Consider the following 15,431-nt stretch of genomic DNA (forward strand, 5'->3'; position numbering starts at 1 on the left):
ATAGCGAGTAACCGCACGAGCAGGAATGACTGCGGGAGTTCGGTCTATGAAGGCGGTCGGATCGCACAGGCAGCGATCCTTAACGCGGCGGAGGAGCTTGGGGAGAGGTTTAGGTGATCGCGCCCGCTGTTATGTGTTGGTGTCGGTGGCGCAGTCCGGTGATGTTGTATAAGATTAAACAGTCCATCATTTGTTATTTTTGTCCCTGGAGTGTTTAAAATCAGGAAGGTGTAAAAACTTACCGGTATACGGTTTGTTTGAAACGGGCAATAAAAGAATCGATATGATGAGAAACTATGATTGACGTTTGCACGAGTTTTGGTCTCTCTCATACTCTGAAAAATTATGAGAAATTGAGACGTAGATTGCTGGTATTTGCATATATTTTAAAGAATACATTGTATTTCTAGACACAAATATTAAATATAATATTTACTGTCTGCTACTCTTACTACTACCTGTACAAAAACAAAACAAACCAGATTTGGAGTGCTGACAAGCAGTACAAGAAAAAAATAAACCGAAAATATGTAAAGTTTAACCCCTTAAGGACCGGGCTCATTTTTCGTTTTGTACCGTGGGACCGAGGCTGTTTTGACACTTTTGTGGTGCTTGTGTTCAGCTGTAATTTTCTCCTCACCCATTTAGTGTACCCACATAAGTTATATATTGTTTTTTTCAGGACAAGATGGGCTTTCTTCAGATACCATTATTTTGATCGTATCATCTTATTTACTATAAAAAAAACATGGTGAAAAATTGAAAAAAAACACATTTTATGACTTTTATTTGAAAAATCTTTTACTCACCTAAAAAAGCAAGTAAAAAAACTAGCTAAATAGATTCTACTACTTGTCCTGAGTTTAGAAATACCCAATGTTTTTATGTTTTTTTGCTGTTTTTTGTAAGTTATAGGGCGATAAGTACAAGCAGCGTTTTATGATTTCCAAATCTTTTTTAACAAATCTGGTCAGTCTGCCTCCATCTCCTCTTTGGAATATATTTGAAGCCGGTTAACTCAATTTAACCCGGTCAGACCATATATTTTTGAAAACTAGACACCCCAGGGTATTCCAAATGCTGTTATTTTAACCCTTTCCATGCACCAATTATAGAACTACACTTTGTCAAACTTTGTAATAGTAATTTTTTTTAAAAAATTTTCACACAAATTGTACTGAGTGCAGTGATACCCGACATGCATGGGTTTGTCGGGTTGTTTGAGATTTAAAATGCTACATTTGGGAAGTGCGCTTTTTTTCTCCATTTTGGTCAGTCTGTACCTATGCCCTATCTTTGAGCTCGGCCACTCCCAATTTACCCCATCAGCCATTTTTTTTTATATTAGACACCCCTTGGGTATTTGAAGTGCTTTTATTTTAACTCTTTGTTGAGATTTTTGAGAACTTTTAGCACTTGCTCAAAATAATAAACTTTATTTTTTTATTTTATTTTTTTAATACTTTTTTTTTAATATTTTTTTTACACATTTTGCTGGTACTGGATGGTTCATCAAGTGACATCACTGCATAATTATTTTTAAATGTTAGCACTTTTTTTTAATTATTTTTTTTTTTAATTTTTTTTTATTTTACTAATCACATAGTGATTAGAAAGCTGGGTTCCATTGACTTGCTTGGTTGAATGCAGTACCTGTATTCAACCTGCAAGTGGAGCCAGAGTTCTCTAGAGGGTCTGGAGACCGTCTAGCAAACTCTTTCTTCTGTATTGTTTTTTTTTTCCCGGGCCGCCGCCATCTTGCTGATGGCGAAGATCACCGGCAGCTGCGGCTGTGACCGCTCTCGGGAGCGGTCACAGCCCATCCTAAGGTAAGTGTTTTGTGTCGCTGGATGCCTCCTGATCGAGGCATTCCAGCGACACCATTTAAGTTTAGGAGGCGATCGTTGATTGCCTCCTAAACACTTTTAAAACGGGCGTCCGCCGCCATACAATGTATGGCGGCTGTTGACGCCCCGGGGAGGGGCCAGACATGGCCCCCGATGCCGATCTCGGCGTTACTGAATGCCTCGACATCGAGGCATTACAGTAACGCCGTTTAAGCGAAGAAAGTGATCGTTGATCACTTTCTAAGCTTATTTAATTTTTTGACGGTTCAGGACCGTCAAAGGTCATTTAGTGACCTTCTTGTCATGACGGTCCTGAACCGGCAAAGGTCGCGAAGGGGTTAAAACACCTTGCATCACCCCAGTAGAAACATAAAAAGCAACTGGGTAACGTAATTTCCCAACCCAACGGTACTAGAAAAAAGAAATAACATATTCCTAGCATATCAAACAAAAAACCAAAACGCGCACAGAAAGTGAAACACGCCATCTGTAAAATCCAAGGATAGATAGCATTATTAGGAGCACAAGGTGTTTCCAAACCCAAGACAAGCAAATAAATATGTTTTGAGTTTATCCCATTGGTATATGATGTGTCCGATTTACGGTTAGACTTTGAAGAACTACATTTTTTAATTACTTACATTTAACTCATACAAAATATACTTATTATATTTACACAGTTTCTTTAACTTTGAATCCCCATTTCTTCTGCTATATTCACCTGTTGCAGTAAATTCCTTCTGCGGTTGAGGGAGGATGGATTGCTCCTAATGGTCCGCTGGCTTCAGGGACAAATCACTGCAAAAGTATGGGGAACAGCCCCAATGATCGCTCAATGAAAATTAACCCCCAAACCCCAAATAATTTAAAAATGTCCCAAACACAGGTAGGGAGAGCCACCAAAAACAAACAAAAAATGCCCAAAACCCAGGGAAGGAACTCCAGCAAAAAAAAATGTGTTCAAGTAAAATGGAAATCCTGATATTCATCCTGATACGTGCGAGAAATGTGAAAAGGTAGAAGAAAAAAACACTCAATCTCCTAAATTTGTGATTTTAAGGTCATGGAGGAAGTGCTTTCAGCGAATTCAGCATTTATGGGGGTTGTTGTGATGTTTAGGGGTAATTTTATCCCCAAAGTCATGATTTGCCTCTCTGATTTAAGCATAAAAGAAAAGTTAAAAACCTCTTTGCATTCTCATAATTTTGGGGCCTCTTGTGACCATGTAACACTGACATACCACACATATGTGGAATCTTTGTGCTTAGAAGACATGAAGGATTAATTTCTGTTTTCTTGTTCCAATCCTAAAATGTGCCTGACATGTAAAAACAGTAGATAAGTGTTTTTTTATGTTAAATGTAAAACATCTGTTTCTGATTTGTTTCTCTTTTTCTTTCTATACTCATTGATGTCTTTGTATAATGTTTTATTCTGGGGATATCCAAGATTGAAATACTGTTGAAGGAAAATGTTTTCTCTAGCTCAGCATATACACTGAATGTTTATCCCCTTAAGGATAGAGCTGTTTTTTGAATTTTTGAAAATGTCTTTTTTTTTTGGTGTTGCTGTTTATTGTACTCATGCAAGTTATATATTGTGTTTTTTTCAGGGCAAGAGAGGCTTTCTTTAGATAGAATTATATGATCCAAATAATGGTATTTAAAAAAAAAATATATATATATTAAAAAAATTACTTTTACTGACTTTTATTTGAAAGACCTTTTACTCATCCACAAAAGCTAATGGAAAAAAACTGAGAACCAGATTCTAATATGTGTCCTGAATTTAGAAATACCCAATATTTTTGTATGTTTCTTTGCAAGATATAGGGCAATAAGTACATCCAAATTTTAAAACATTTCTTCTCAAAACTGGTCATTCTGCCTCATGTCCTATTTGGGACATCTTTGAAGCCATCAGTAACATTTACCCACATCAAACCATATATGTTTGAAAACTAGACACCCCATGGTATTTCAAATTCTAGTATTGTAACAAAAAATTTTCACATGCATTTTTCTTATGCTTTCTTTACTAATCACATTGTGACTAGTAAGCTGGGCTCCATTGCCCTCCATGGTTGAATGCAGTACCTGTATTAAACCTGCAGTGGGAGAGACTCTCTTGAGAACTAGTTTACTTTTTCATGGGCACCGCTATGTTGCAAGAATCAAAATCTCTCGCTATAGCCCTTATGACCACTCTCGGGAGTGGACACGGTGCATCCTGAGGTGGGTCTTTGGTGTCATTGAATTCCTCCATATTGAGACATTTCAGCAACACTGTTTAAGGTTAGGAGGCGATCAATAATGGCCCATAACTGATTTCAAAGCTGGTGCCATATTTAACATATGCTGCGGTTTTCAGTGTTGCGGTAATGGCTGCATGTCAAGGCATTACAGCAACACAGTTGGGGAGAAGAAACCTTTCTACACCCGTAGAAACTTAAAGTGCCCGGCCCATCAATTGTTGTCAACGGGATGTTTTTAACATCTAACAAATAAAAATGAAAGTTGAAAGAAAAAATAACCCATTATATTTGGGGTTACAGTGGGCCACCTAGAACGGTAAGCAAAATATTCTTGAAATTTTCAAGGAGGTCAAAGGAGACATTAACCCAGTGAAGTAGTTTGTCAAAATTACAATTTTGACCGCCGAATGTCTGAAACACAACATACCACCCATGCATGTGGGGTATTGCTGTTATGTAATTGCACATACAATTTACTGAAATAATGCAATGGGAAAAAGGACTGCAAAGTTTGGTTCTAAAATGGTTGAATAAAAAATACCCCTAGTAAAATTCTTTGAGTTGTCAACTTAAAAAAAAAAAAAAAGTATGCTATTGTTACATTACATTTATTGTTCAGCAGTTTTGAATTATTTTTTTTTAACTATCTGATTTCAAAAGATAGCTCTAGTTGTCCTGAAAAGAACAAACTATTTTGTAAGTATTAAACTAAATAGTTTAGTAGAAATCACAGTTAGATAAAGACAGCATAAGCGCTAAACATGCTTCTGCCCTTAAGTGTAAAAACACGTAAGATAGCCTTGGTCCTTAAGGGGTTAAAAGCCAAAGACACAAGAAACAATATATAAATTTGGATGGGTCCTCTAAATGAGCGAGGATCAGTACTGAAGAAAAACAGTGAAAATGCCAAAAACACTCATGTGTAAGAATTCCTTTGTCCTTACCGGGGTTAAATTGTATCCTGGAAAGCATTGCAGGTTGTAATTATGGTACAATGAGAAAGATCTCCTACTTATTCACATCTATAGCCAACGTGTCTCTGATACACACATCAACTTGAGTGCCTGTTGGAGTGTGTTTATTTTCTTATAGAGGTACTGCCAAATAATTTGTGCCCTAGGCATTCATGTACTACATAGAAACAACATTTAGTTAAACGTATTTGAGAACATCCTTCCCATTTGAAGTAGAATAGCAGTTTATTACTTACACTGAAGATTTACTTCTGAATGCAGTCGGCCTTCATTTGTTCATATTAGCAGTAATTAGTGTTAGCAATCACACTCCTATCATGCCAAGTCAGCCAGTACATGCTGAAACCTAGCTAGCTAGCTACCCCCCTTGTGTAGTGATGCTGCCAGCAGTATGGGGTCTGCACATCACTTACAGCCACCCTGTACCAGCATGTACTGGCTGACTTGGCATGATAGGAGTGTGATTGCTAACAGCAATCACAGCGAGCACAGTCCCATCATGCCTAGGTACCAGCATTTACTGGTTGCCTGGGTATGATAGGAGTGTGATTGCTAGGGAATCCTGAATTTGTAGTCGCAAAACTTTCAAGGCCCAGAAATCAGTGAGAGGAAGAGTAAAGGTTTTGTGTCATTTTACTTTATTTTAATCTGCATATTTTATTAAAGGCCATATTTTTTGTCACAGTGAAAAATGAGTGCGGCCCGCGCACGTATACAATTCTGATGAAGTGGCCCACTGCAGAAAAAACTTGGACACCCCTGGTATACAGCATAACAATTTGACACTGCATCATGCGGATCACGAGGGGAGTATACAAGGTCTGTAGGAGATTGCAGTGTGGAAACATGTGACTAAACTGTAAAATAACAAAACACTTTGTACGCACTTAAGTATCAAGGCTACTGAGAATCTCATTTGAATGACTGAGACAGAAGTTTAGGGGATGCTGTATTTCCTTATGATACTCAAAATGTTTAGTATCCAGCCGCAATTACAGAGCAGCAGATCTGTCTTTTTTTGAATAAGGGCAAATATTATCATCAAAGGCTGTGAGCCGCAAACAGATCAAGTACCAGCAGTCAAGGAAACAAGAACAAAGTAAAGACAAAAAAAAGCCTGTGAGAAGCACCCATCCAGTTGTGTCAGTTGTAGCAAAACCGGTTGGAAACTCATTTCATAACATGCCACATATAAACAAAGAATTTACCATATCTGTGTGCACATACACTAGCTCTCATGTATTTCACCAAGTGTAAAGGGCACTTCGAAGAACCTGTATAACAAATTGAGTTCAGTGATTTCTTCAGTTTCATCACTTTCAGGTATACAGGTACTTCACACAGGGCCAAATCAGCACTTCATGCTGTAGAAACCTGTGTTGGCCCCCCAATGAGTGTTCAGCATAATACAGTGCTGTATACAGTAATGTATGTCAGAATTGACAAAACCCTATATTGTGCCAATAAATGTATCTTATCTGCAGACCTGGGGGGTTCTATTGTCAGCCACGCAATGCTTTGGGTGCCTTTCACAACAGTCACCACACCTGGCTGATTCTTTATAACGATGCTATTAAATCCATTCATAGGAAGAAGTTCATTAGTGTCTGGTTGGCAAAGATTGAACCATTGCATTGTTTACAAGGAAGTACGATAAGGAAGCCAAGGTACTTGTCTACTAGATTGGGCCCAGATAAGAGCAACACTTACAAACAAGCAGTATATGGCTCCCTGAAAACACCATGCAACCCCCCCCCCTTTTTAAAAATCTCCTTTAATATTGGAGTCTTTTTGCAAAGTTTAGTTCAGTGGATGTTAGAAGGCTAATGTGTTTGCATTCTTTATAATGGACAATACACCATCACCACAGAATAATGTGGAGACAGAGCTGCACACTAGGGATTGAAGGGATGTGGAACCTCAAATAGCCATTTTAATCCTTGATACAGATTTGCAAAGGTTTAACCTAGTACTTAACAGTAAACAAATATGAACATCCCCTGTAGAACTGATTAAAAAAAAATAGATTTGGCAATTCTTAACTTTTAGTCTGTAAATAAGCCACAAAAGCATAAAATCTGTAACTTGTGTTCCAAATGTATGGTCTATGGAGAAGCACCTTTTAGCAAATATGCCTCCTGACCATTTTACCCATAACCCCATGGATTATACAAATGCCTAATGCAGAAGCTACTAAATAAAATTCCCAGCATATACATATGCCTTCTATGATGTTCATCTGATTTTGAATCCTGAAACCACAAAGCACCAATTACGGCTACAAGAGCTACTCTTTTCAGCCCTCCTTTTGTTTAAGTTGCCCACACTACACTCCAGATAGTAAGCCCTCAAACTCACCATCCCTGCTAGGAACTTTATATAAACTAAGGCTCGACTGCAAGCTCGACGGCAGCTCCTTATGCGTTTGTATTAATATATGTTACATGTGTTACTTGTACAGCACTGCATAATTTTAAAGATTTTTTTGGTAATTGACTAAAACGTAATAAAGGGAAACCAGATGAGTATTCTAAATGTTTATGTTAAGAATATTGTTGTATAGAAGGTTTGCACCCCCCTTTATTCCATATTATGGCCAATCCAAGATACGCATGAGCACAGCTTCATATTAAAGTTTTTCCCTGCCAAGTTTAAGTTAATGGAGGGGTGTGGAAACAAAAGTAGGAACATCCATAATTAAAAGGCAATTTAGCCCATTTTATCAATTATTGAAGGCACAGCTTTCAATAAATTGGCTATTTCATTCAGATAACCTTAGAAATTTGCACCCCACTGACCAGTAAAGAACGAAAAGAAAATTTTGGAATGCAATAGCTTTATTGAAACAAAGTGCAACAAAAAGCATTAACTCAAATGCTTGCAGAACATTTGCATGAATGATTGGCTTATATGCCACCCCTCAAACGCAATACAAGATGCAGTGTAGATTCTTTCTGAATGTTGTAATCAGAGAGTGTGCGGCCATCTTCCAACTGCTTGCCAGCAAAGATCAATCTCTGCTGATCGGGTGGGATGCCTTCTTTGTCTTGGATTTTAGCCTTCACGTTCTCGATGGTGTCACTGGGTTCAACCTCCAATGTGATGGTCTTCCCAGTTAGGGTTTTCACAAAGATCTGCATACCACCTCTCAGACGGAGAACCAAGTGCAGGGTGGATTCTTTCTGGATATTATAGTCAGAGAGCGTGCGGCCATCTTCAAGTTGTTTTCCAGCAAAAATCAATCTCTGCTGATCAGGAGGGATGCCTTCTTTGTCTTGGATTTTAGCCTTCACGTTCTCAATGGTGTCACTGGGTTCAACCTCCAGTGTGATGGTCTTCCCAGTTAGGGTTTTCACAAAGATCTGCATACCGCCTCTCAGACGGAGAACCAAGTGCAGGGTGGATTCTTTCTGGATATTATAGTCAGAGAGTGTGCGGCCATCTTCCAACTGCTTGCCAGCAAAGATCAATCTCTGCTGATCGGGTGGGATGCCTTCTTTGTCTTGGATTTTAGCCTTCACGTTCTCGATGGTGTCACTGGGTTCAACCTCCAATGTGATGGTCTTCCCAGTTAGGGTTTTCACAAAGATCTGCATACCACCTCTCAGACGGAGAACCAAGTGCAGGGTGGATTCTTTCTGGATATTATAGTCAGAGAGCGTGCGGCCATCTTCAAGTTGTTTTCCAGCAAAAATCAATCTCTGCTGATCAGGAGGGATGCCTTCTTTGTCTTGGATTTTAGCCTTCACGTTCTCAATGGTGTCACTGGGTTCAACCTCCAGTGTGATGGTCTTCCCAGTTAGGGTTTTCACAAAGATCTGCATACCACCTCTCAGACGGAGAACCAAGTGCAGGGTGGATTCTTTCTGGATATTATAGTCAGAGAGTGTGCGGCCATCTTCCAACTGCTTGCCAGCAAAGATCAATCTCTGCTGATCGGGTGGGATGCCTTCTTTGTCTTGGATTTTAGCCTTCACGTTCTCGATTGTGTCACTGGGTTCAACCTCCAGTGTGATGGTCTTCCCAGTTAGGGTTTTCACAAAGATCTGCATGGTCTACGAACAAAAAAGAAAAACGGTACTTGGAATAACTCAAACAAAAATGAGTATCGTAGCAAACGCCAACCATAATTCTGGATGTTAGATTGTATTTTACTAAATATTTCAATTTGATATGAAAGGAAGCCAGCATTTAAATAAACAGTCACACTAATGTATAGCCATCCTTTAGTGTACACATTTTAGGATTGCTTGTCTAATAATTTGCTTTACATTAAGACCACAGATAGATTCCAGCTGTAGCCAGATATAATCTCACCATAAAATGAGATATGACCAGACCTACAATAAACATTGTAGAGCCACATTATTAAGAACCACATTAAGCAATGGTAGGTTAGTTGGTTGCACCACCACAATGAGTGCTCGAACACTTAAAATTTGTACACACTGGAGGATGTGCCACAAGTGTAAAAAACATCAATCATACTTTACAATCTGCATATCGTTTATACCGCAGTATCCTATATAGCCGCAGCTGTTACACGTATCATAAACAACCCTACTACCCCGCCCTCCACTGGCCCATCTGGAAAACTGAGTCACGGATATATCACAACCCTCACACCATGGTTTTACCGGCTAGCACCGTGTACAGTAGCTAACCTTAACGCCACAAGCAGCATATGTAATCCACCACAGCGATGGCAACGGTAGTAATGCCTTTTGATTATCTGGCGAGCCAAACAGAACCCTTAAAAACGCCTCACTTGATTATATTTCTAAGCCGATGAACGCAACACTTTAGTATTATGCGCCACGCACGTCACTCACACCCAGATAAAACTGTCAATAATAACGGCGCACTGGCACTCACCGTTTAATTACTTTAATCGATAGGCCTCTGTGCTAATAGCAAAGAGCAGTAACTACTACCGCCCTAGCCACTTTAAACTTTAACTCGTCGCCTGTACTGCAAATGGTAGTGAATATTAACCCATTTTTAATATACATTAAATAACTCAAACGCAAGTTGGCAATACTTACGGTTCTTGGTTTTTCCGCTAGCCGTTTGCGATACAAAACAGAATTCACCAGCACCTCTGCCAGAAGCAAACTGCGTTGTAGGAACAAAGGGTGTTGCTTATATATACCCTCCTATTGTATCCTTCCGAAGGAACCGCCTGAAGGGGACTATTTATTAACAGCAGCTTGCGAAGCCTTGAAAGTCATCTTTTTTTATACAGTGATTCATGAAATAAATACAATGCGTAATTAACATTTACCAAGAAGTTTAGAAAGGACAGGAATTATATACAAAGAGACCGTCATTCGCGTAGGAATATTTCATACGGGCGTTTTACAACAAAGAAGGAGGGGCGGGCATGCTCGGAACTTCATTTCCACAAACGCCTCAGCAAAACAGCTGGTAGAATGTGCTAGAAACGGAATGCTTTGTCAGTGTTTACTGGCAATACACAGACGTAGCCATGTTTGTTGAGTGAATGCGCTCTTTTTTGAGGGGAGGGGGATGGTGAGATTAGCTATAATAGTTGATTTAGGTAAAGACCGCCGTGCTTGTAAATGCACCACTTTATGCTCGAAAGGGTATTATGGGTATTAGAAAATAGCCACTAAGGATAGGTATATAATGTATAGTCCATCATTTAGTCGACAAAAAAGTTTTCTACTGCTTGAAGTTGGGTGCCTCCATTAATTTGATATTGCGGTATGGTAGTTTTAGGAATAAGAGTATTGTTAAGCAAAGTGTCACGTAGGGGATGTAGCTCAGTGGTAGAGTGGTACGACCCTCACCCCGCTTATGTAATACCCAGCGTGCCCAGGTTTGTTAATTTTATAAGGGAGCGACATTATTTAGACTATTATTGTTATTGTTAAATTAATTTACTGAGTTATTGTTTTCTATCGTCGTTAACAATAGCATTTTGAGACTGGATTCAGCTTTTGTAAAAGGAATCTTGTGAAAGATAAAATGTGAGCTGGAACACCTTGCACGCCAGTATGCTTATCCTCGTTAGTATAGTGGTAAGTATCCCCGCCTGTCACGCGGGAGACCGGGGTTCGATTCCCCGACGGGGAGGCAGTCATTTTGAAAATTAGGAAAACTATTACGGACATAGCTTGGCACAATCGTTCAATAGTGTAAATCGAAAAAAACGGATTGAGTATAGCTTTTAACTTAATAAACGAAGGTTGATAAAATTTGATATTGCGGTATGGTAGTTTTAGGAATAAGAGTTTTGTTAAGCAGAGTGTCACGTAGGGGATGTAGCTCAGTGGTAGAGTGGTACGACCCTCACCCCGCTTATGTAATACCCAGCGTGCCCAGGTTTGTTAATTTTATAAGGGAGCGACATTATTTAGACTATTATTGTTATTGTTAAATTAATTTACTGAGTTATTGTTTTCTATCGTCGTTAACAATAGCATTTTGAGACTGGATTCAGCTTTTGTAAAATGAATCTTGTAAAAGATAACATATGAGCTGCAACACCTTGCATACCAGTATGCTTATCCTCGTTAGTATAGTGGTAAGTATCCCCGCCTGTCACGCGGGAGACCGGGGTTCGATTCCCCGACGGGGAGGCAATCATTTTGAAAATTAGGAAAACTATTATGGACATAGCTTGGCACAATCGTTCAATAGTGTAAATTGGAAAAAACCGATTGAATATAGCTTTTAACTTAAACGAAGGTTGATAAAATTTGATATTGCAGTTTTAGGAATAAGAGTATTGTTAAACAAAGTGTCATGTAGGGGATGTAGCTCAGTGGTAGAGCGCATGCTTTGCATGTATGAGGCCCCGGGTTCAATCCCCGGCATCTCCACTCTTTATAACTTTCTCCTTTTTTAAAAAACTTTCTAGGTCAGTGAGAGGAAAGGTAAAGGTTTAGTGTCATTTACTTTATTTTAATCTGCATATCTTATTAAAGGTCATATTTTCTCAGTGCGGCCCTTGGACACCCCTGCTCTAGATGGTAAACTCGTTTGAGCAGGGCCCTCTCCTGTTGTCTCTGTAAGTCAAAATGTTATGTTACATACTGCTTGTTATGTCCTGCCTACCCATTTTACAGCACTATGGAATTTGATGGCGCTATATAAAACAATAAATAATATGTGGCAATGGGCATATAATTAAAAAAAAAAGTGGGGAAAAAAACTGGAAAAAAAACAAGAAATATGTGGCAATGGGCATATAATTAAAAAAAAACTGGAAAAAAAAACAACTGCCGAAACCCGGGATCGAACCAGGGACCTTTAGATCTTCAGTCTAACGCTCTCCCAACTGAGCTATTTCGGCTTGTGATGAGACAGTTGTTGTACAATGCACACAAGGTAGGATTGACAGAGCCCCGAACCCCGGTCTCCCACGTGACAGGCGGGGATACTTACCACTATACTAACGAGGACTAGCTGAGAACCCATGCAGTGGGAAATTACACATGCAAAATTTCCTTCTCACGCAATTTATTTCCTCATCTTTTAACACTCCATTCCCACATTAATCCATTGAATGCCAGGTGGAGTTTTACATTATATCTTTATTTGGTAAATTCAGCAATTAGTCTATGTAAACATAATAAGTATATATACCTTATTTGCCCGATTATAAGACGAGGTTTTTTCCAGAGCAAATCATCTGAAAAACACCCCACGTCTTATAATCGTGGTCGTCTTATAATCAGACCTCAAATAGGTCTGACTATGAGACTAAGCTCCAGATCCCCCGCAGAGATGCAGGGGACCTGGATCCTCATGTGTTATGCCCACCCCAACTTACCGGTGCTTCTGAATCCCCGGTGCTTAGTCCGGGCAGCGTGTAGAGCTCTACGCGATTTGCGTAGACAACTTCCGTTCAAGTGGACGTTGTCTACGCGAATCGCGTAAAGCTTTACACGCTGCCCGGACTAAGCACCTGGGACTCAGAAGCACCGGTAAGTTTGGGGGAGGGAGTGTTAAATGGGGGGGGGCATAAGGCATTTCTGGAGGCAGCGTGCTCTGTGAAATGCCTTTTAACCCCCTTAATGCCACTCTGCCTCCAGAAATGCCTTTTAACCCTTTATGACACAGTGGCATATAGAGGGTTAAAAGGCGTATCATGGGAAACAGTGGCATTTAAAGGGTTAAAAGGCGTATCATGGGGCACAGTGGCATTTAGAGGGTATAAGGCATTTCTGGGGCAGAGTGCATAACTGGGTGGGGCAGGTTGAAAAAAAGGAAATAAATACAAAATATTGTTCTCAATCATAGCTTTTATTAACAAACAATTGTTCACATAGTTTACATGAATTAACATTTACTGGTAAAACTTTTTTTCTTTAGGGTCGTCTTATATTCAGGCTTTTTCTTTTTTTTCATAAATTAATATTCAGATTTTGGGGGGTCGTCTTATATTCAGGCTTTTTCTTTTTTTCATAAATTAATATTCAGATTTTGGGGGGTCGTCTTATAATCGAGCAAATACGGTATTACTTAGTACCTTAGATACGACTAAGATTCAGAAGAAGATTGATATTAAAAATGTCATTACCACCTCTACCCCGATAGAAGTATTACAATATTATATGCAGGATTTAGAACTAACAAACCGGTTGCATGTTATGTTTTGTTTTTTTCAGCCTGTCTCCAGCAAGCTCGAGTGTGTATGTATTGTTTGCAGATAAATACATATAGGGAAAAAATAATTCTTTCCTTTTCAGAGATCCAGCAGAAATTGACAGATAATGATATTTTCACTTACTACAGAATAAGGAATTTCGCATTTTTATTGGATCAATTTATTGACAAACATCATAGGACTAAACTTATCTCCAATGTGTTGAACGTTTTTAAAAACAACCCGTTAATAGATTAGGCTTCTGCAATTAAAAAGTGGTAAAGGAAGTTAAGAATAACTGTTTCTCTAGATCTCTGGCATTAGGTCTGGAATAAAATCAGACATGTTATTCACTGTATAAATATTCAAGAGATATTTCTTAAGTTTTTTTTTTACTGATGGTGTGTGGGCACCATGTACCATCGTCTGCAAAGGTTTCAACCTAATGTTTCCAGCCAGTGCTGGAGATGTAATAAGCAAGATGATATAACGATGATATAAAATAAATTTTTATTAATTTGTTTAAAATAGATTTTTTCCTTTAATTTTATGTTTCATCTGGACCTACTCACATTAAAAAAAGCCCTCTCTTGACCTGGCCATAAATATTATTTTAGCAACTAAGATATAGATGTCCAAACATTGGAGAGATACGGACCCCCCCAAGGTGGGAGAAGATATTAAATCAAATAAAACATCAGTACCAGATGGAAAAATATTTTTTTCAATCAAGGCAAATCTACATAATTATAATGAGATCTGGTTTCCATGGAGGAATTTCAAAACTTAATAATCTTTTCAATTTTTTCTCCCCCTTCCCCTGCAGGGGACGGGGGTGTTCTCCACTACCTCTAAGAGACACATTTAGGCCTTTGTTCCCATAGTCCACAATAAAATATATTTACTTAAATGTGTGTTAAAAGGTGTTCTTAAGAAAAATGCATTCTAAGATTTACTGGTGTGTTTTTATGGAAGTATATGAATTACGTAAATTTTTTTTAATAGCTAAAGCTTTTTTAAAGCTTAACTCAGGAAGCGAACATGAGAAATGCCAAAGGGGATGTAGCTCAGTGGTAGAGCGCATGCTTTGCATGTATGAGGCCCCGGGTTCAATCCCCGGCATCTCCACTTTTCTTTCATCCTTTTTCCAGAAAAACTCATTTGAACTATTATTTGCTGCTTTATATAGAACCTTCTATTTCTCAGTGGCATACAATGGGTAGCCTATATCAGAACAATATAACTTAGAGAAAAAAAGAGGTAAGGCGGAAGCTTAACATTGACACCTCTGATTACATAGATGACATAAAAGCCTATATGTTTTGGTCTCACAAATACATGTAAATCTGGAACCTGTTTTCCTGCTTTTGAGCTACCCAAATATGAAATCATATCCTCTTATAGAGCCGAGTACTGGTGGGGGGCGTTGCCCTGGGTGGAGCATAGGGAAACTCCAGCATAGTACACAGAAGTATATGTTCCATAACACGTTGCCATTAATCACAGGACTGTTTTTATTTTTTGTACCATTGGTGACATTTCCGTAGTGTTTGTGTTTAGCTGTAAATTTGTCATTTAAAAAATGCTGCTGTGGAAGATTAATACCATGTCTTTCAAATATGGCAGCACCCTTTCGTTAGAAAGAGCATTTAGGAAGCCATCAACGATCCTTCGCTCGCTTTCTAAGATCGTTTAACCCCATGACGTGCCAAGCACATCAATTGTCATGATCTGTTTGA

The 15,431-nt window shown here is 38.8% G+C and overlaps 1 protein-coding gene, 5 non-coding genes and 1 pseudogene across 6 annotated transcripts; 4 read left to right on the forward strand and 3 right to left on the reverse strand.

Annotated features, from left to right (window-relative positions):
• Positions 1 to 7,981: 7,981 nt before the first annotated feature.
• Positions 7,982 to 8,443, reverse strand: LOC149289142 (polyubiquitin). The gene has a single exon (XM_089491099.1). It carries the CDS (start codon positions 8,441 to 8,443, stop codon positions 7,982 to 7,984), a length of 462 nt encoding a protein of 153 aa, XP_089347225.1.
• Positions 8,444 to 8,498: 55 nt separating this feature from the next.
• On the reverse strand, positions 8,499 to 9,127 carry LOC149289143 (polyubiquitin-B-like; annotated as a pseudogene).
• A 1,975-nt stretch (positions 9,128 to 11,102) lies between these two features.
• Positions 11,103 to 11,174, forward strand: TRNAD-GUC (transfer RNA aspartic acid (anticodon GUC)). Its single transcript has one exon. It is a non-coding gene; the product is annotated as a tRNA-Asp (tRNA).
• Positions 11,175 to 11,608: 434 nt separating this feature from the next.
• Positions 11,609 to 11,680, forward strand: TRNAD-GUC (transfer RNA aspartic acid (anticodon GUC)). Its single transcript has one exon. It is a non-coding gene; the product is annotated as a tRNA-Asp (tRNA).
• Positions 11,681 to 11,851: 171 nt separating this feature from the next.
• Positions 11,852 to 11,923, forward strand: TRNAA-UGC (transfer RNA alanine (anticodon UGC)). The gene has a single exon. It is a non-coding gene; the product is annotated as a tRNA-Ala (tRNA).
• Positions 11,924 to 12,323: 400 nt separating this feature from the next.
• On the reverse strand, positions 12,324 to 12,396 carry TRNAF-GAA (transfer RNA phenylalanine (anticodon GAA)). The gene has a single exon. It is a non-coding gene; the product is annotated as a tRNA-Phe (tRNA).
• Positions 12,397 to 14,748: 2,352 nt separating this feature from the next.
• TRNAA-UGC (transfer RNA alanine (anticodon UGC)) lies at positions 14,749 to 14,820 on the forward strand. Its single transcript has one exon. It is a non-coding gene; the product is annotated as a tRNA-Ala (tRNA).
• The last annotated feature ends 611 nt before the right edge of the window (positions 14,821 to 15,431 follow it).

Source organism: Sceloporus occidentalis, unplaced genomic scaffold, assembly GCF_023333645.1.
Source record: "Sceloporus occidentalis isolate IW3139 unplaced genomic scaffold, rSceOcc1.0.p SCAF_48, whole genome shotgun sequence".
NCBI lineage: Eukaryota > Metazoa > Chordata > Lepidosauria > Squamata > Phrynosomatidae > Sceloporus > Sceloporus occidentalis.